The 21,261-nt window shown below is 46.7% G+C and overlaps 1 protein-coding gene across 1 annotated transcript in view; it reads left to right on the forward strand.

Moving 5' to 3' along the window:
- MYOM3 (myomesin 3) overlaps positions 1-21,261 on the forward strand; it is a 310,945-nt gene that overhangs the window by 274,913 nt on the left and 14,771 nt on the right. The window contains exons 31-34 of the mRNA XM_073572698.1: positions 1,614-1,719; positions 3,847-4,010; positions 9,749-9,785; positions 11,224-11,246. Coding sequence (XP_073428799.1) covers positions 1,614-1,719; positions 3,847-4,010; positions 9,749-9,785; positions 11,224-11,246 — 330 coding nt within the window. The remainder of the gene's footprint in view (positions 1-1,613; positions 1,720-3,846; positions 4,011-9,748; positions 9,786-11,223; positions 11,247-21,261) is intronic.

Consider the following 21,261-nt stretch of genomic DNA (forward strand, 5'->3'; position numbering starts at 1 on the left):
TCTATGTTGCTCTCTCTCTTCCTTTCCCATGGCAGCAGACCCAGGTCACTGGGATCTGCTGCAGCACTTCCATCCATCTATCCCTCTCTCCGGGGATCTTCTTCTCTCCAACTCTCTAACCAACTGACCTCTCAATCCTAAACTCTTCCCACTCTTTGTAATGTAAACTAACTCCACCCACCTCCCAGCACGTTTCGTGTTCCAAGCAGGGAGCCACCAATGGGTGCTTTGCTATACTCCAAGCAGGGAGCCGCCGAAGGTGCTTTGCTACACTACTTTGTGGTGTGGGGTGCAGATATTGGAGTGTGGTCAGGTGTCTCCACCTTACCTGGATGGTGGGGTACCACACCTCAGGAGGAGGTGCAGTACCTCTGTGGCGACTGAGCCTCAGGGGCGCCACATATTCCCAAACTGGTAAATGCAAATTATTAAATTACAAAAAGGTTCCATCTATGAGATATCATATGATAGATTTGCAGTGACATTTTACTGCATACTGGAAAGTGTATACACAACAGGTATGCATGTCATTAAAAAGGTCAGTCACACTAATCCCCTATATTTATAGCTTGCATGAAAATAGACGAGAATGATATTTGAGACCAGAGATGCATCATAGGGTTTACAGAAACAGATAACACAGCTTCCACCAACACCAACAGGAATCAATTCTACGTGCATTTATTGGGGTTAGCTCCCAAAATAACATTTATCACCTATTTAAAGTATCACTGATCCATCGCCATTGCTCTTAAATCATTAGAACAGGGTCCAACCACAGTGAGAAGGATTTTATGGAGCCGAGGTCACACCTGGGCTCAGCAGCTCCATTGAATATCTATGGTGTTGATAGGAACACTCCATTATTTGTTAGTCCTATAGGCATTGCATAGAGCAGCCCTATGCATGTGTGGCCATTAATCCATTCAAAACCCTTCTCATTGTGGTTGTGTATTGAGGAAGAGTCGAGAGCTCAACACTCCATGTTCTACTGGTTGTAGAAGTCTCAACTGTGTGTAATATTATTTTCCACTATTCTGTGAGATGATAAATGTTCTTGTTTTTTTTTCTGGGAGAGCCTCTTTAAAGGGAATCTGTCACCCTATTTTTTGCCTATCAGCTGCCGGCACCAACATCAGGGGCTTATCTACAGCATTCTGCAATGCTGTAGATAAGCCCCCAATGTAACCTTATATGAAAATTAAAGCATTGTGAGGATTTCAGATCTGTAGTATTTACATTATTATGTGAATTTTCATTGCAGTTTTCACCATATTCAGTGCTTAGTAAATGGAGCAGGGAAAGATTTACAATCAAATCCACAACAAAATCCACATGTGTTACTTACAATCTCAGTTGCAGAAATTTTCTGTATTGTGTGAACATTGCCTTAGGGTTCTAAATCCATTTTTAAAGCTAAAAAGATACGGTTAATTTTGGACACTGATGGGTACATAAGTAATGCTCTAGAAATTAGATTTATGCTCATCTTTGACAATGTGATATATTAAGAATTCAAGTTTGCCTAAATTACAACCATTTATTAAAAGCTATATATATTGACTGTAAATGCCTACTGTATAAACTGATTATTCTGTCTGTTGTTCTGTAAGCACTTTCTGCCTCTCCTCTAAAATGCCAAGGCACGGCTGAAGGGATTAAGATCTACAGTGATTTGAAACAGTTCACAGATGTCATGAATCCAATGTGGCACCACAAGTATGTCCTTTTCTGTACTTACTCACTGACTTAGTATATACCAATAATATTATGTTACCACCTAGATGAGAAATATAGACATGGGGATCTGTGTATATATCCCATCCAAATACACAAGTATAAACAAAAAAAAATGTCTTTTGCATATCCAAAACAGCTCAGGGACAGACATTGTCTACTACTAAGACAAACCCCTTCTAAATATGAATGTTTGACATCGTTAAAATAAAAACACCTATACTCACCTCTTTTGCCTGTACCATTCCAGTCAGCACTCGTGCTCCCAGGGCTCTCATGACGTTGTTACGTCACACAAACCTGCACCCAATTAGCACCAGCTCTACTGTCTCCACCTTGGACAAATCAAACATCAAGGAAGTCAGAAAGCAGCGATGGCACTGACTTCCTGTTGATGTCCTTGTTAAGCATCAGGCTCCTGCCTCTGTACAGGAGGAATCCCAACCCTTGCCTTCTGCAGTCTCCCATTCCTCTCCAGCCACAGAGGAGCCTGCTCACCAAAGACGTCGTTCCCGGCATCTGGCTCGGTCTAGCACTGTGGGTTTGGTTGCTGCTGCCACCCCTGGTCCAGCTATAGCAATGCATGCTGGTCAGCAGCGAGCTACTCCAGGGACTAAGTCCTCCTTTCGGTCTCCTGAGCATGCCCGTGGGATGATCTCTCATTGGAGATCGGAGGTCACATGCTTAGGTCCTTCTCCAGCTCGGATTAGACCATCAGAAAGGTCCCAGAAGGACGCTGCTATAAAAGGTTCGCATGGCCGCTCGGCCATGCGCTAGTATACACTGTATTTGGTACAGATGTGTATGATGATGGATGCTTGTGAACCGCTGAATGACTCATTATGAAACCGCTTCCCTTTGACATGCATGTTATTAGGGTTACAGTTCAGAGTCGGTGCCAAGTTGTGTGGCACTGCGTAGCGCAGCAGTGCTCCCAGCTCCTCACACAGGCTAACGCCTGCGTGCGCCAATCTACCTAAGGCACCACGCTACCGCAGGTACTCCAGCATCCGTTGTGCGGTGCTGTGCATGTCCTATGCGCTTTCCAGGCCTGAGTTTAGGCTGGTTAGTGGCGTCCTCCAGAGCTGCGCTGTGCGGTAAGCAACATTCAGCTGCACCCTGTGACTTCTAACAGGGCACAGCATCCTATAGATGTCTGTTCAGGCGTCGCGGTTGCGGTGCCGAGCACTAGTGTGACTAGAGGGACTCTAACCCAGTGTCTCAGGGGTAGGGTTCTGTTTCTATACACCAGTGCTCACATTGCAGAGCTCTGTGAGCATAAACAGGCTGCGGCATTTGTGTTTGGCAGTCGGGCGGCTCTGTGAGGTAACAGAGTCCGCCTCTGTACACACTAGGTGGAGTTAACACCGTGTGTTCCTCTATTGTACCGCCATATAACATCCGCCATTACCGAGAAGCAGTTACCATCTCTGCACGGTGGACCCCGGGTTGCGAACGCACCTTATACCTTCTTTATTATTTGGTGCGTTCCACCAGCCCGTAACAGTCCTGCACCCAATTAGCCAGCTTCACTGTTCGAAGGCAAAGACAGTGGAGTTGGCGCTAATTGGGTACAGGGCTCGCATGACATAAATCACTTGAGTCCTGGTAACGCGAGTGCAGACACCGGTGGATCGGGGCCGACACAGGAGTTCATATTGGTGTTTTTATTTTAATGGGGGCACACATTCAGATTGAGAAGGGGTTGTTTGTGTAGCGGACAACCCCTTTAATATTTAGATTGTAAGCTTCTGAGCAGGGCCCTCACTGTAACGGCTTTTCTTGTATTGTCTTTATTGTCTGTACATGTCCCAGCATATCTATAAAGTGTTGTGGAATATGTTGGCGCTATATAAATAAAATTATTATTAACATAGACCATATCAAAAAGTTAGAGCACTGGATATTTGGCTTCAATAATGGCCAGGCTATCCGCCACTGCTTTATATAGATTGTCTATGTAAGCAGACTACAAGGATGCCATTCACAGTCACACACTGACTAGCTCTGCATGCATGTTTAGTTTTCTATATTCACTATATAATCTATGGTGACTTAATTGTTGTTTGAATACCCGAATAAATGACATATTGCCATTTCTATCCAAAGAACAGAGAAAATGGCCAGTACTGAAAAGGTTAAATATGGCAGCACAGAAAACCAAGCATGGCTTCAAATAAATAATCCTGTGGACTCAGACCGTGGTCTATATACACTTGAACTGTTTGATGGTAAAGACATCCATAAAAGGACGCTTGACGTCAGTGGTAAAGGTAATAAATATCAAGTCATGTTTCTGAAGACCTGTATGCAAAAGAAGTAAGAAGACATGTTCAGGGGCTGTTGCAAGACCAATCTTCAGGTGCACACTACTTCCCTGTCTCCAGGCTTCCAGCTTTGTGGGTAATTGTGCGCTCCTGAGGATTGACAGTTTGGACCAGCGGCATGACTGCACCCCTAACCCAAACTGTGATTTCTCCCATGCTTCAAGGAGAGACAGCTTTGCTTCCGCACCATGGGAGAAGCGCACAGGAGCTAAAACTGGCCAGAGACATCAAATCAGACAGCTTCACATAGCACTGGCAAGCTCTAATGCATAAACTTCCAAGTATTTTGTGCCATGCGTAGGAGACCAGCGACTGCTGAAAAGACTGCAGATGTGACTGTTAACCTAAGCGAGAAGTAGGACGCAATAGAATAAAAAATCCCTCCACTATTGAGAACAAAGAGGATTTTTAATAAGAGACAAATTGTAAAGTTGCATGTTTTTCTAAGCATTTTGCGATTTTTACTTTTTATGATGCCTTTAATGGTAAGTAGTAGTCAGGGGCCTATCAAAGAAGCACTCCCATTATTCACTAAAGGGAACCTGTCACCTGTTTTGGCCGCTATAAGCTGCAGCCACTGCCTATCAGGGCTTATCTACAGCATTCTATAATGCTGTAGATAAGCCCCAGTCTGACCTGAAAGATAAGAAAAACAGGTTTTATTATACTCACCCGGGGGGGGGGGGGGCAGTCCGATGCGGTACGGTCCGAAGGGTGTCGCAGGTCTGGTCCGGCGCCTCCCATCTTCTTGCGGCATCACACTTCTGCGCAGGCGTACTTCTATGCCCTGTTGAGGGCAGAGCAAAGTACTGGCATCGGGAAAGGTCAGAGATGCATTTTTGCTTTATTTTCTTCAACGCAGTTATCATATGGGTTAAATAATTAAGTATCTTGATTTATCAAAATTCTGTGGATGCAGCAATAGCAAATATGTTGTAGCTTATTATTTTCAATTTCTATATTATGGAACAAAGAAAAGTGAGGTGATTTTAACCTTCATTTTTATTTTCAATATATATATATATACTGTGTGTGTGTGTATATATATATATATATATATATATATATATACACACATACACACACAGTGTGTATATATATATATATATATATATATATATATATATATACTATATATATATATATATATATATATATATATATATTATTATGGCCACAATTAGAGAACTACAATGGGCTGTAGACCCTGATAGCAGCTGGAATCACATCTGGACAGTTGTCCTGACTCCTTTCCTGGTTCCTGCACTTTGACATGACCAGGGCGCTGATAGCATCTTAGTTGAAGCTGATAGCATCTAACAGACATCATCTGGAGCCACCCAGTCACACATAGGCTTCTTAGTAACAGGAGTTTTGTAATGCAGCTTTTAAAAAAATTGGGACAGTGATCTTGGGAAACAACCACCACCATAGGACCCCTCGCTCACCTGTACAGAGGACCTTTTACCAAATTTTTCATGTTGAACTGGACACATGATGTTGTAGTGGCTGCGAAGTTGAATAAAACATATTGTTTGATTTTTTTTTATTTCGCCTGTCAGTTGTGGAGATATTAACAATCAAAGTATTTGGCACCTAATGAGTTAACTTTTTTTTAAGGCCAAGTGGGTTTTATCAGAGAGTTGTCACTGGGGCCTGAACTTCTTATTCATCTCACACACTGAGAAGTCTGCTCTAAGTTATGGTGGGCCATTCTTTCGTTTGAGTGCTGCTGTCTGCTTATGATTGGTCGTCATTATAAAAAGGGAAGAATTAAATGCCCCATGTGAAAACTGTTTGATAACACCCACTTGTACTTAAAAAAGTTAACCCATTAGGTGGCAAATAGTGATGAGCAAAAATACTCAGATTAGGTGTAATACGAGCAAGCTTGAGTTTTTGCTCGATAAATATGTTCTAGTCCTGCGCCTACGCATCTCCCGGCTGTTCAACAGCCACAACACATGTGGGTATTGCCTGTTTGTTAGGCAATTCCCGCATGTGTTGCGACTGTCGAACAGCCGTGAGACGCATAGGTGAAGGGACTCAAACATATTATTCAAGAACGCCGACGACACTTGTTTAGCACTCGAGCAAATGTAAGGAGATGGTTGAGAACCCCATTGCTTCTCCTCTCTCCTATGTGCTGGTCCCATGCACTTCACTGTATTAATGTTATGTACCTGTATGTTACTGTATTCTATGTATTAGTGTGCTGTGTTTGCAATGTCCTGTGTAATGTTCCTGTATTACTCCATTGCATGTACTGTTGAAGAGTTATGGATATCAGGAGTTAACTTTGTGGGCGGAGCAAGCTGCCAGACCCTAGGAGGGGAAAGGTTGCTGCCCTGGACCTTTGGGCAGCACAACGGGCACTAGGACTACATGAGTGCCCCACCAAAGGAACTCCAGGCATCCAATTTCCGGCATATGGACTACCTCCTCTTTTGGCCACCGTGGCTGCTGTGGGTACGGCCATGGACGTCATTAGGGAGAGAGCAGGAAGTTATTGTTGCACTTTATCCGTCCCTTTTATTGAATCTTTTCCCTGTTGGACTGCAGCTGTGTCTGGCATTGTGTCTGTCCTGTCTATTTCTGTACAAGGTGCCGGTGTGTACACTGACTGTGGCTTAGTTGACTCGTCTGGACCTATCACCTTGGGCACCTTGTTAAACTTGACGTCGTAGGCAGGATGGACTTCCGCCGCCTTGCAATTGCAAGACCGCAGGCAAGGACTTTTGGATCAGTGACTAGGGAACAAAGATGGCACTGACAGCTGCTGAAAAGATGGCGGCCGTTGGTGCAAAAATTGAGGATGGGACTGCCTGTTGTGGGCGTCAAAGAAGCATCTTGGCGCTGAAAAGAAGAAAGCCATGTGCATTTGTGAAGCAAAAATACCCACCCTAAATGGGTGCGTGCGAAGAAGGAGCTGTTGCCCAACCAGTCTGACCACGAGAAATGGGAAGAACCTCAGGAAGTGACCCCACCCACGAACTGGTGGTATCCAAAAGGAGAAGCCATTACCTGAGATCATGCAACGAAGAAGCATGTCGTTTCGCAGCGGCATTGGCAGTCAAGACTGGAGGCGACCCATGGCCCAGGCAGAGACGAGCCTGCGATTCGAGGCCTTGTGGTCAGGGGAGCTGGAAGAATGGCATCTTTTCCGGCAGCCGAGCAGGCGGCCGGTGGAGAGTGAAGAAACCACGCAACTGGAGATGCCGGAACTGGAAGGAGCTCGGAGGACATTAGAAGCTGCATTGAGGGGGGTGGTGGCCGCAATTACTGGTTCACATGGAGGACTGTCACCGGATGCAGCGGCAGTAAGTAGAAAGTTTCCATCCGAACAACCAACCCCCCCGACCGCTGCCTCTTCACCTCCTGTGGCTCCGCCATCCTCTCCAGTCATACCCCATCTCCCAACTCCACCATCGTCCCCTGCGTTGGAGGCTTCTGTGTCCTCTCGGGCCACACCTGTCCTGTCCAGTGTCGGCAGCGTCTATGTGAAGGAGCCCTGGACGCCCACTGCAGAAGAGGCCCAGTGGATACAATGTGTGATCCGGGATAAGATGTGTCGAGAGCGCCGCATTCTTCAGGAATTACAGTACCCTGGCAGGGGTACTGCAGCTAGCTGCAGATGACCAGTGGTGTGGTCCGGGACCTTGACCTGTCCAGAGGCTACAGTTTCATCCAGGAGGCCCAGACCGGAGTGAAAGTTTTCGTGAACGCTGGATCCCTGACATTCTGCGGTCCTTTGTAGGTGGGAGATCCTGTTGCCTTTATTAAAGAACAGGGGCCCCGAGGGCCCTATGCAGTGACCATGCGAATGGCCTCTGATTGGGAGGCAAGCCCACTGCAGGAGGCTCAAAGTGTTAAATGGCCAGTTGCCGTGGCCACAGTTGCTGCAGATGTGCAGGAGAGAGCGGCGCCTCAGCGCAGTGAGGTGGCCACAAATGCTGCATCAGAGCTGGAAGCTCTGGAAGTTGTGGGACCAATGCTGGAGGGGATGCGGAGCCGGAGGAACAGTGGGGACTCCTCGTCTAGCGGGTCCTCGTCCCACACTTATACAGTGGTGCAGGGTCCGCATGCGGCCCATTACGCAAATCAGCGGCCATGTGTGGACTGAAGTGGCCTTGTTTAAATTATGTTTGGTGCCGGTTGCACCTAGAAAAATACCGGGGACTGTTCTAAGTCCCTGAAGGAGTAAGGAGCCGAGTGTGGTGCCGAAGGACTGCGGCGTCCGGCGTGGTCACAGAATAAGGACCATGTCTGTTTATTTTCCCCTCCTCCCAATTTGTTTGCATTCGTCGGTGCACCCATTGCTGGATCACGGGACTGAAACCCCATGGGGATTAATTATGGTGGACTTTGTGTGCGGCTGCTACAGAACTGAACTGTGTTACCCCTGGGCTGTGTTTTCTCTTTAGACTAGCCCCATTTTAAATGCAGCTACCACCATCTACAAGCCCGTAGTGCCCTAAAAGGAGGAAGGGGAAGACTGTCATCAGGAGGACTCAAGGATCAAGCCGGGTTAAAAACTGTGTAAAAAATTGGCCATCGGGCCCAGATACGGATTGTAACGGTCTCCGGAACAATAGGACTAGAGTCACGTGGACCCGTGCGGAGAGGGACCTGGACTTTTATGCTGGGGTTACTTGAAAATTGTTGCACTAAAGTTTTTTTTATGCATTAGTTTGCTGCTAACTTTGCAGGGGTCGTCATGGCAGAGGACGGCCATGTTTTACAAGGGAGGGGTGTAAGGAGGTGGCAGAGTACCTCATTGCTTCTCATCTCTCCTATGTGCTGGTCCCGTGCACTTCACTGTATTAATGTTATGTACCTGTTTATGTTGCTGTATTCTATTTATTAGTGTGCTCTGTTTGCAATGTCCTGTGTAATGTTCCTGTATTCCCCCATTGTATGTACTATTGTAGTTAGGAATATCAGGGGTTAACTTTGTGGGCGGAGCGAGCAGCCTCTTGGGAGCAGGAAGATCCTGCTTCTTGATCAGAGCCTGGGCACATTTGCCCAGGGCAGATGCTCAACTGTGGCTGGGAGCCTTGCCAGACCCCAGGAGGGGAAAAGGTGCTGCCCTGGACCTTTGGGCAGCACAATGAGCACTAGGACTACATGAGTGCCCCACCGAAGGGTCTTCTAGCATCCAGATTCCGGCATATGGACTACCTCCTCTTTCGGCCGCCGTGGCTGCTGTGGGTACGGCCGTGGACGTCGTTAGGGAGAAAGAAGGAAGTTAATGTTGCGCTTTATTCATCCCTTTTACTAAACTGTTTTCCTGTTGGACTGCAGCTGTGTCTGGGATTGCGTCTGTCCTGTCTATTTCTGTACAAGGTGCCAGGGTGTACATTGACTGTGGTTTAGTTCACTCGGCTGGGACTACCTCCCCGGGCCACCTTGTTACACATGCTCAAATAACACCTTATCCTAGCACGTTTGCTCATCACTATTGGAAAATACTTTGCTAATATATTTGAAATGGAGAGGCAAAATAATAAAATGTTTTATTTGGCTCTGCAACCACTATTACATCCTGTATCCAGTTCAACATAAAACATTTGGTGAAAGTTCCCCTTTAGATTTGCCCCTCATATAGCTGTGCTCACATCCTCACACTGCATATATTATTCTATTGCAGCCATGATCTAAATCATTTATTTCTTTACTTTTAGTATTTGATGATGCAATGGCGGAACACCAGAAATGCAAGTAAGTGTTGATTAAATGAACAGCTTTCTTTTTCTAAAAATCCTATGAGACATTTAGGAGGTGTTTAATACTACACTTAAAGGGGTGTGTAATACTGGTCATTAAAGGGCATTTTTTTGCATGATGTGTGCATTGATTAAAAAAAAAAAAGATTTTCACAAAGAAAAATAATTTCAAATAATTTGTGATGCATACAAATATTCTCATACTATCATGTTTAGACTCCACAATTTAAACATTTACATGAATTGTTTGCTTTGGACAATCCATCATTGTGAAAATAAACTCATGGTGGGAGCAAAATCCTCCAATAGCTAAAGAATTTTACTCAACTAGTAGAATGTCATTCCTGGCCAGGTCTGCCATCTTTTTGAAAAGTGATAAGAGCTCGGATAGGAAGGGGTGATGCCAAGTGTGCCCAATAAATTTATAACAATTGCACCACAAACGTGGAGCAAATTACAACAATGAATGGTGTAAATTTTTTGCAGTTGGCACACAGCAGGTGAGATCTGCCAAATTCATTAAGAAGCACAAGCCTAATTCTGCACGATGACCTTGGTTATGGCACAGGTCATGCGACCAGAGATCAATGTTTGCTGCTGCTACATTGCAGCATTGTGCAAGTACATGGGGTCTCATTGCAAGCCACAAGGTACTTCATCAAACAAGTCACAAAAGATCCAATTAGTTCTGACTTTTTGCATCTTGCTTGTCACAATACTTAGCTAGTCCCAATGCTACCCCATTCATTTGCATTATTGGGCGACTTGGCAATGGAATGCAGTGATCTTTGCTTCTCAAGCTTTTATCGCAACCAAAGTCACTGTATAGCCTCAATCTAAGGGCTCGCTCTCACTGGCATATAATTCGGACAAATACTATCCGATGTTTCATCAGATAGCACTTGCGTCAATGTTGTACTATGGAGCAGTGCCGATTAGCATTTATTTTCTTATGCAAAGTCAGCATGAGAAAAAAATTGCTGCATGCTGTAATTGGCCGTGCATCTCGGACAGCACACACCCATACAAGTATATGGGTACGTGCAAAACATCGGACTGCGCTCTGATGTCATCCGAATGCAGTTTGATATAAGCTGACTCACAGAATGGAGACGATGGAGAAGTAAATATTCCATCTTATCAGAAATTGTGATCTGATTCTCACAGTCGAGAGAATCTAATCACAGTAAAATGGCACTCGCAGCAGAGTTGGATCTGAGGGTCATTTGTATTTAGTATCTGATTCTCTTGCAAGAAAAACTCATCGGATGCTACTTGCCAGTGTGAGCTAACCCTAAAAGTGATTTCCAGTGTCATCTAAATATAATTTTGTCAGCAAATCAGAATCTGTATCAATGTGATAAATATGTCACAATTTTTTTTTCACATTTTTGTGTTCTTGTAATATAATATATTTGCTATACTTCTTTCAGGGAAACTGCTGTAATAGAGAAAAGTAAGTGACCATTATAACGTTTTGGGATTTAATGACCAAATATGTAATCATACAATGGGGATAAAAACTGCCATTTTCCATGAATCTGTGTGTTTCCTTCTTGTCTGGAAGTTTTGCTTCTAGGGGAGTGGGTCGCCCTCCCAGGGCTGTGGGGTACTCGGTACCGAGCCGGTGTCAGGGGAATGTATCACAGCAGCAGTGACCCGGTCCGTGGCCCTGGGCGCCCAAGTAATGGGGGAATGTAGTTAATAGAATGGAATAGTTTGTGACGCCACCTGTGGTGCTCGGCAAGGGAGGTGTTAAGCCGACGCTGCATGCAGATCCGCTGGGACTGATGGTAGGGTGCAGCAAGGATGTAAAAGCTCCCCACATGTGAAGCTATAGTCCCAGGGCAGTAGAGAGGTGGTTGGCACGGGGATGTAGCAGTGCCGTAAGGGTAGGAAGCAGACAAGACACGGCGGGGTGCAGTTTCTGTACCTTGATAACTGCAGTCTCGGGTCCGGATTACAGATGGTAACGGAGCAGGCTAGCCTGGAAGCAACTCAGGGATTCTCTCTCAGCAGACGGGCTGTGCAGTCTCCTTCCTAGCGCTTGTTTGAATGAAGTACTCCTAGTACAGAGTTACACTGAAATTCCTTTTGTCAGATATTCTCAAGAACCTTACTTGCACGGCAGACAGCTGTAGCCTATCTCGGGGGCTCCTTTCTCCTGAGTCCCGGCTCTCTATCCAAGCTGCTGTTGTGCCCTCAAGTCTTAGATGGGAGTAGGGCATTTACAGCCTCCTACTCCTCTGGTATCTGTTGTAGGACCGTTAGTATCCGTACAACCGTGGAGTCCAGGCTCCAGTTCATGCGCTCACTGTGAGGGAGCTCTCCTTTCCCAGCTCGACGTCCAGCTTCTCTCCACACGTCTGCACACTTCACCCTCCGCAGACTAACTGACTACTCCTTCCTCTTGGCCCTCAGAGAGCACTCCTCCCCTTAATCCCGGTTCAGAGTTCCCCCTGCTGGCCGGGAGTGGAACGGTGTTGCATGCATTGATTGACTGCGAGAGAGACCCATCATTGCCTCCAAGCCTGGCATTACCCTCCCCTGGAGGAAGGCAAAGCCACTGTGGCGACCATACTCCTGGGGGCGCCACATTCCCCCCTAGTGCAAGTCAGAACTCCTGGGCTGAACAAAAACATGAAACATATAAACCGTTAAACAATAATAATTGCACAAGATTTAAAAATTAAAAAAAGTTACAAAAACCAAGTGCTTCAAAAATGGTCCTATGATGATAAGTCCAGCATCAATGTCCATGGTCCATTCCAGGGCAAATGGTGAAATATTTATAAGAAAAGTTTTTGACCACACAAGTCCTGTGGTACAATGTCCATAAAATAAAACTGGAAAGTTCCAAAGGAAACTCTTACAGGTTACCTGTAGGCACAAAGCTTAAGAACAGTTACATATATACATATACAATTTCGACATTTACATTTATTTTGCTATTTACGATATCTGATGGGCGGTATACCTTGTGTAATGCGGGTAGACCTGTGTAACTCTAGTGTGGGTAAACTGGGTAGTATTCTCCTACCGACTCTTAGACTCACCAGGGGCACGACAGATTCATCACTGGCAGGGCGAGGGTTCTCTGGCTCCACTGCTGGTGTGGCATCTGGTACCTGATTTTCCTGATTTTCAGGATTCTCTTGAGTCACTACTTCTTGTGCTACCAATTGGGGAAATATCAACACGGGCACCACTATAGCATCGTTTACTTTAGTCCAATTCGCAGGGAATTCCCCAAGCATGGTGTTGACCTTCTCTTCTTCCACTATGGGTTGGATGTTATCTGGTTCTTCTTTTCTTTCTTTTAACTGGTCAGGGCATAACTTCAAATGATCTCTCGATACCGCTGCTGAGGTCTCTCCTCCATCTTTACTAACAAGGCATACCTTAGTATTATCAAAATTCGAGGGCAGAACGGTATAGGGTTCGGCTTCCCATTGATCATCCAATTTGTGCAATCTTCTCTTTCTTTTCAAGACTTGCTCTCCCGGCGACAAAGAAACGGCAGGTGAATTTTGATTGTAAAGCTTCTCATGCTTTTGTCTTGCCTGGGCCAAACTCTTCTCCACACATTCTTGAACTCTTCTGTACTGTTGCTGCCTCTCCGTGTCCCAGTCAGCATCTGGTGGTGTTACTTCAGGTGTCAGGACTCCCAAGTCCAAATCAATAGACAGCTTACCAGGTCTTGCTCTCATTAAGTAGGCTGGGGTACAGTTGGTGGAGTTCACTGGAATATGGTTGTAAAGGTCTACCAGGTCGGGCAACTTCTCTGGCCACAGATTCCTCTCCTCCAAGGGCAAAGTCTTCAGGAGGTCAATCACTACCTGGTTCATCTTCTCGCACATGCCATTGGTCTGTGGGTGGTACGGTGTTGTCCGGATCTTCTTACAACCATACAGGTTACAGAATTCTTGGAACACTTCTGCCTTGAAAGCTGGACCTTGATCTGTCAGCACTCTTTCAGGATACCCATGTGGTCTACAAAAGTGCTGTTGGAATGCTCTGGCTGCTTCACAGAGCCATTGTCCTCCACCTGATCGGATGAGACCAAGGGTTCTGCTGCCTGCAAAGAGTTGTTATTAACAGTGAGCAGCTTAGCAACTGTGGCGTACCGAGGTATTGTGGCCTTCTCTTCCCCACAATTCAAAAGGTGTACAGGTACTCTCCCTTTTCTGACATCAACCAACCCTCTGGCTGTCAGGACAGTGGGCCTGCTGCCGGAGTATACTGGTTCTACCAATGCCTGGTAATCTCTCCATCTAAGACCTATAGCTGCCCGACACCAAACCAACATTTCACATCTAGGGGGTATTGCAATTGGGAAAGCATCACTCACTCTGACGCTGCAAATCTCTACGCCAGAGAGTTCTACCTGTTGTCTTTGCATCAGGGCTCGGATCTCCTTCTGCAGGACTCGTTCTCCGGAACTAGCAGTCTCAGCCACCTGTTGTAACAAGACAATAACCTCGGACAGACAGTTTTCAATTACATTTGTACTAAGAGTCATCATGGGATTACATTCATGTCGATCGATGTCAACAACTATCAGGCCCTGAGATTTCACCTCTACCCGACCCACTTTAACAGTAATCTCTTTACATCCAATCTGCGGCAAAGACTGACCATTACTAGCAGCTAGAGTTGAGCGAAACGGGTTGAAAAAATTCAAAAGTCGCCTACTTTCGCCAAAGTCGGGTTTCATGAAACGAAACCCGACATTAGCATGAGGTCGGCCACGAGGTCGGCGACTTTAGCGCCAAAGTCGCATTTCAAAAGATGCTTTAGTGCCCTTTTTCAGCCAATCAGGAAGAACGGAAACTGTGGGCAACGTGATGACATAGGCAGTGGTCACCATCATCTTGGAGAAGGGCATGCAAGTGATTGGCTTGCTTTGTGCGGCGTCACAGGGAGTAAAAAAGGGTGGGGACGCCGACCGCCATGTTACTCATGCTGATTTCAGAATAGGGAGAGCTGCTGCAGCTGCTGATTCTGTAGGGAGAGCGTTAGGAAGGCAAAAAAAAAAAAACTGCTTCTGCTGCTAGCGCTTTTCACTGTAGTTACTGTGCAGTGAAAGGTGAAGATTTTTGCTTTTGTGCAGCAGCGCTGGTGGTGATTAGCCTGCCTTTTAAGGCTAGCTGCATTGCTGTGTGCACACTGGTGTTCAAACTGCTTTTTTAAAAGCAATCCAAATTGTATTGTTTTGTCCTGGTGAGGTAGTGAGCGTTCATTTTTTTCACACACCGTATAGCGGTGTACGCTCCTCACACAGTACCATGTAACGGCTGTTATCACGGCCAAATTGAAGCTATCTACGTGTGTGACTCTGTAAGGAAAAGTCGAGGAGTTTGTCCGTTCTTACAGACCTACACCTTATAGTTTTGTCCGCTTTTCAAACAGTTTAGTATATTTGCTGTTTGATTACATTCAAAACTAGAGAGAGACAGCGTGTGTCAGTCCGTATACAAAAACATGGAGCTTGACAATTTTACATACATCGTACAGCTGTGTACGTGCACGCTCCTCTCTCAGTACCGTGTAACTGCTGTTATCATGGCCAAATAGAAGCTATCTACGTGTGTGACTCTGTAAGGAGTTTGTCCGTTCTTACAGACCTACACTCTAGGGAGATTCCAATTCTGCCCAATTCTATATACACCTTTGTCATACACTAGGCAATTTCTGCCGGTCACATTGCGGTGTTATAGACACAGGGCCTGACAGAATCCAACTGTGTCCTGAAGTGTTGAGAGATTCCAATTCTCCACAGTCTTCTATCCACCTTTCTTACAACATCCAGAATCTGCCTGTCACATTGCGGTGTAAAATAAACAGGGCCTGACAGAATCCAACTGTGTCCTGAAGTCTACAGAGATTCCAATTCTCCACAGTCCTCTATCCACCTTTATTACACCATCCAGAATCTGCCTGTCACATTGCGGTGTAAAATAAACAGGGCCTGACAGAATCCAACTGTGTCCTGAAGTCTACAGAGATTCCAATTCTCCCCAGTCCTCTATACACCTTTCTTACACCATCCAGAATCTGCCTGTCACATTGCGGTGTAATATAAACAGGGCCTGACAGAATCCAACTGTGTCCTGAAGTCTAGAGAGATACCAATTCTCCACAGTCCTCTATACACCTTTCTTAAACCATCCAGAATCTGCATGTCACATTGCGGTGTAATATAAACATGGCCTGACAGAATCCAACTGTGTCCTGAAGTTTAGAGAGATTCAAATTCTCCACAGTCCTCTATACACCTTTCTTACACCATCCAGAATCTGCCTGTCACATTGCGGTGTAATATAAACAGGGCCTGACAGAATCCAACTGTGTCCTGAAGTCTAGAGAGATTCAAATTCTCCCCACTCCTATATACACCTTGTACCTTGTTTTACAGTACCGTATAGTTGGTGTTTTTTTGGGTACATTTTCCCCAAAAATGAGGAAGTGTAGTGGAAGAGTCCGTGGAAGTGGGCGGGGGTTGGCAGCTGGTAATGTTGGTGTTGGTGGTGGATCTGCTGGTAGTGGCAAAAGCAAAATAGCACCTAATGCAGGAAGTGTTGAGCCTGCGTAATCGTCTGGCTCCACAAGGCCTCGAAGGCTCCCTTTTCTGGGAGTAGGTAAACCGCTTTTAAAGCCAGAGCTATAAGAACAAGTTTTGGCTTACATTGCTGACTCAGCCTCCAGCTCTATCGCCTCCTCTTCTGAAGTTTTAAAAAATAAAAGCACTGAGTCGTCATTGGAGGCTCATGGTCATGAACCACAATTTTCCTTGTGGCCTTCACCCCAACCAAAATTGAAGGATGCGGCAGGCCACACTACAGATTACTCCATGGAGCTGTTTTCACATACCATGCCTGGGTTATCAAGTCAAATCGTGAATTACCCAGGCCAAGATGAATCTGACATGGAGTGCACTGATGCACAGCCACTGATAGATGATTCTGCTGGTACATTCTCTCAGAGCACTACATTGTCCTCGCAGTGTACTGAGGCAGAATCTGACCCTGATGAAACTCAGGTGCCCCTTCCCGCATACTATACCACCATACACGGTGACACAGAGGAAGGTGCACATGACATTGAAGAGGAGGTGATGGATGACCCAGTTGTTGACCCAGATAGGCATCCAATGGGGGAAGAGGGTGCCGCTGCCAATAGCTCAGAAGAGGAGGAGGAGCATCCGCAGCGGGCATCGACATCACAACAGCTGTTATCTGGCATCCCCTGAGCAGTCCAAAAACAGGTTACAAAAGCCAAAAGAGTTACAGGACAGCTTGGCCAGACGGTCAAAATAGCACAGTGTGCAAGGCCTCAAAATGTCTTCCATAGTAGGAAGAGTGCAGTGCGGCACTTTTTTGAACAAAATCCTAATGATCAGGCAAAGGTTATATGTAAGAAGTGCGCAAAGGCCTTTAGCCGAGAGAAAAATCTGAGAAATTTGAATACTAGTTGCATGCTAAGACATTTACCCACCATGCACTTGCAAGCGTGGACGGACTACCAAAACTCACGTACCACATGTGCAACTGCTCCCAAAGAAGGTAGTCAGCAACGCTACATTGTTTCCCCCACTGTAAGCCCACAGGGTTAGCACACCACCGGCAGCAAATGTTGAGTTGTCGTCGCAAGGGCAAATCAGTCAGGGAATCACTGTTATTGCAACGAAAGACTGAATCTAGGCCATCAGAAAGAACACCAACTCCATCACCATCATCAACCCTCTCTCAGTCCGCCATGTCCACCGCTAGTTCGACCATATGCAGCTCTCAAGTCCAGCTCACCCTACCAGAGTCTATGAGTAGGACAAGAAAGTACTCATCCTCTCATCTGCGTACACTGGGTTTGAATGCCCACATTGCCAAACTAATCTCGTTAGAGATGATGCCCTATCGGTTGGTTGAAAGCGCAGCTTTCCGCGAACTCATGGCCTACGCAGTACCACGCTATGACCTACCCAGTCGCCACTTCTTTTCTCGCAAAGCCATCCCAGCCCTCCACCTTCATGTGAAAGACCGCATTGTACATGCACGCAAGCAATCAGTGAGTGGAAAGGTGCACCTCACAACTGATGCATGGTCCAGTAGGCATGGCCAGGGCCGTTACGTGTCCATCACTGCGCACTGGGTTAATGTGGTGGATGCAGGGTCCACAGGGGACAGCAGTGGTGGGACAGTGCTGCCTAGCCCACGGTATATGTAACAGTTGGCTGTAGGCATTCGACCCTCCTCCTCCTCCAGAAGCAAAAGCTCGTCCACAGAATGCAGTCTCACGAGCACTCCATCCGCAGCTGCCAGTGTTGCACACGAGGTGTCCCCCTATCGATCAGCTAGTGGAAAGCGTCAGCAGGCTGTGTTGAAGATGATGTGTTTGGGCGATAGACACACCGCAAAGGTACTGGCCGACTACTTTCAGCGACAAACTGAGTCATGGCTAGGCAGTCTACATCTTGAGGCAGGCAAGGTAGTTAGTGATAACGGCCGGAATTTTGTGGCAGCCATAGCCCTTTCAAAACTCAGACACATACCTTGCTTGGCTCACACCTTGAACCTGGTGGTGCAGTGCTTCCTCAATAATTATCCGGAGTTAACAGGCCTGCTCCAGAAGGTCCGAAGACTGTGCTCGCACATCCGCCGGTTGCCGGTACACTCCACTCGTATGCAGAAGCTGCAGCGATTGCTCCACCTTCCCAAGCACCGCCTAATTATCGACGTTGCAACAAGGTGGAACTCCACCCTGCACATGGTTGAGCGGCAGTGCGAACAGAGGCAGGCCATAATGCATTTGTGGGAGGATACACGGGCAGGCACTTTGAGGGCAGACATGGAGTTGACAGGTGTGCAGTGGTCGAAGCTGAAAGACCTCTGTAAAGTCCTTCAGTGTTTTGAGGAATGCACACGGATGGTAAGCGCAGACGACGCCATCATAAGCATGAGCATCCCACTTATGCGTCTGCTCATGCAAACTTTGACGCACATTAAGGAGCAGGCGTCTGCAGCCGAGGATGATGAGGAAGAGGAGGAGGGAAGCCTTGATGACAGTCAACCATTGTCTGCTTCGGGAACTCTCCTGGATGAGGTGGAGGAAGAAGAGGAGGAGGAGGATGATGATGGGGATGATTATTTAGGGGAGGAGGATGCTTCTCGTGGGGCAAGAGAAAATGTTGGCATGGCAAGGTCTGGTACAGGGTTTGTGCGTGACTGGAGGGATGTGGATTTGCAGAAAGTGCTCCTCCACCCAGCACTCGCAGTGCATCATTGACACAGGGAACATTGGCCCACATGTCAGATTATGCCTTGCAGATCCTAAAAAGGGACCCCCGCATTGCCAAAATGATGAACGATGGCCAGCATCCTGGATCCACGCTATAAAGGCAAATTCCAAAACATCATGCCACAGGAGAACCTTGACCTAATATTGGCTAACAAACAAGCAACTCTGGTAAACCGGTTGGTTGAGGCATTCCCAGCACACAGCAGCAGTGATGGTTCTCACGTGAGCCGTAGGGGCCGGGGGCAGCTTGGAAGATGTGTTGGTGGTGCACACATCAGAAGTGGCGTTGGAGACAGGGGTTTCATGACCATGTTGTGGACTGATTTTTCAAGTCCCGCTCACACGACTGGTAATACTGCATCGATTGAAAGTGACAGGAGACAGCACTTGTCAACTATGGTTACAAACTACTTCTCATCCCATATCGACGTTCTCCCTCACAGGTCATTCCCATTTGACTATTGGGCCGCTAAACTGGACACCTGGCCTGAATTGGCACTTGCTTGTCCAGCTGCAAGTGTGCTATCGGAAAGAGTCTTCAGTGCTGCTGGATCAATCCTGACAGAAAAAAGGACCCGTCTCTCGACCCAAAATGTGGATGATCTAACCTTCATTAAAATGAACCATGCATGGGTTTCCAAGGATTTTGTCACACCTTACCTTGATGACACATAGGTTGCCAGAAAAATGGCTTTCTTTGGTCCTCCTCTTCCTGGGACTTGACCAATTTCGCCTTTAGCAGCAGGTGAATGTCCCACATCAACATATGCCATTTTGTAAACCTCCCTAACTGGGCTGCCTCCTCCCCCCATGGCCGGGGTCACCACCTAGCGCACGCAACCGTGCGAGTGCCGTTGCCCTGGACAGGTGGGTGGTCCGACTCTAGGGCGCGGGCACAGGGTCCCTCATAGTGCAATCAAGTGTCTCTGATGGTGGGGGTGCACAACCGCCGTCAGACACACCACCATACTATGAGGGGCCCAGTGCCAGTACCGACGCCCACGAGTGGGCCCCCCTTGCTTGGGCAGGGCCCCGGCATTTGCAATGTTTACCTCTCCCTGCTCCTCCGCTGTGTAGTCTGGGCTATCAAATCCTTCACTGGGACTGCTACTACAAATTTGGTGAACTGATAGAAGATGATGGTTAAGATGTAGCTATGCCCTGTCCCGCTGGCCAGGCTCTAGCTTCAGATGATCAATGGCTTCCATTTCTTATGGACGTCGACTCACAATGAGATGCAGTGGTGGTTTCTCATCAGCTTTCACAGTTTTCCTACCCACAGACGTGGGACATTCCAGCGCACATTTTTAACCCCTTCCTGACATCCGACGTACTATCCCGTCCATGGGACCCTATGCCTATGGACGGGATAGTACATCTACCGCGATCAGCGGCGCCCACGTGGTGAGCGCCGCTGATCGCGGCCGGGTCTCAGCTGATTATCACAGCTGACACCCTGCACAATGTGTCAGGGGTGGTCACGGACCGCCCCCGACACGTTAACCCCTTGCACACCGCGATCATGTGTACCGAGGGTTAAAGGGAAGCATCGGCAGGGAGGGGGCAATGTGCAGCGCTGCTGCGGGGGGCTCCTTTCCTGCAAGCCCCCGAATCCAAGATGGCGACGGGGGCCTTCGGGGGCCTGCAGGAAGCTGGCTTCCTCAGTGCCTGAAAAGCGCAGGCATGAGGAAGCCTTCTGCACTGCCTGTGACAGATCGCTGATCTGTCACAGTGATCTGTGATGTGACAGATCAGCGATCTGTCACAGGACAGTGATGTCCCACCTGGGACTATGTAATAAAGTTAAAAAAAGTAAAAAAAAGTGTTAAAATAATTTTAAAAAAATCGCCAAATAAATTAGAAAAAAAAAAAAAATATTCCCCCAATAAATCCATCTTTTGGAAATAAAAAAAAAAAAACAATAAAAGTACACATATTAGGTATCGCCGCGTCCGTAACGACCCGCCCTATAAAACTGTCCCATTAGTTAACCCCTTTAGCGAACCCCTTAAAAAATAAAAAACGAAGCAAAAAATAATGATTTATTATCATACCGCCAAAAAGTGTAATAACGCGCGATCAAAAAGACGCATATAAATATCCATGGTACCGCTGAAAACGTCATCTTGTCCCGCAAAAAACGAGCCGCCATACAGCATCATCAGCGAAAAAATAAA

The sequence above is a fragment of the Dendrobates tinctorius genome, unplaced genomic scaffold, assembly GCF_039654945.1.
Source record: "Dendrobates tinctorius isolate UK_male_01 unplaced genomic scaffold, ASM3965494v1 ptg000007l, whole genome shotgun sequence".
In the NCBI taxonomy this organism is placed as follows: Eukaryota; Metazoa; Chordata; class Amphibia; order Anura; family Dendrobatidae; genus Dendrobates; species Dendrobates tinctorius.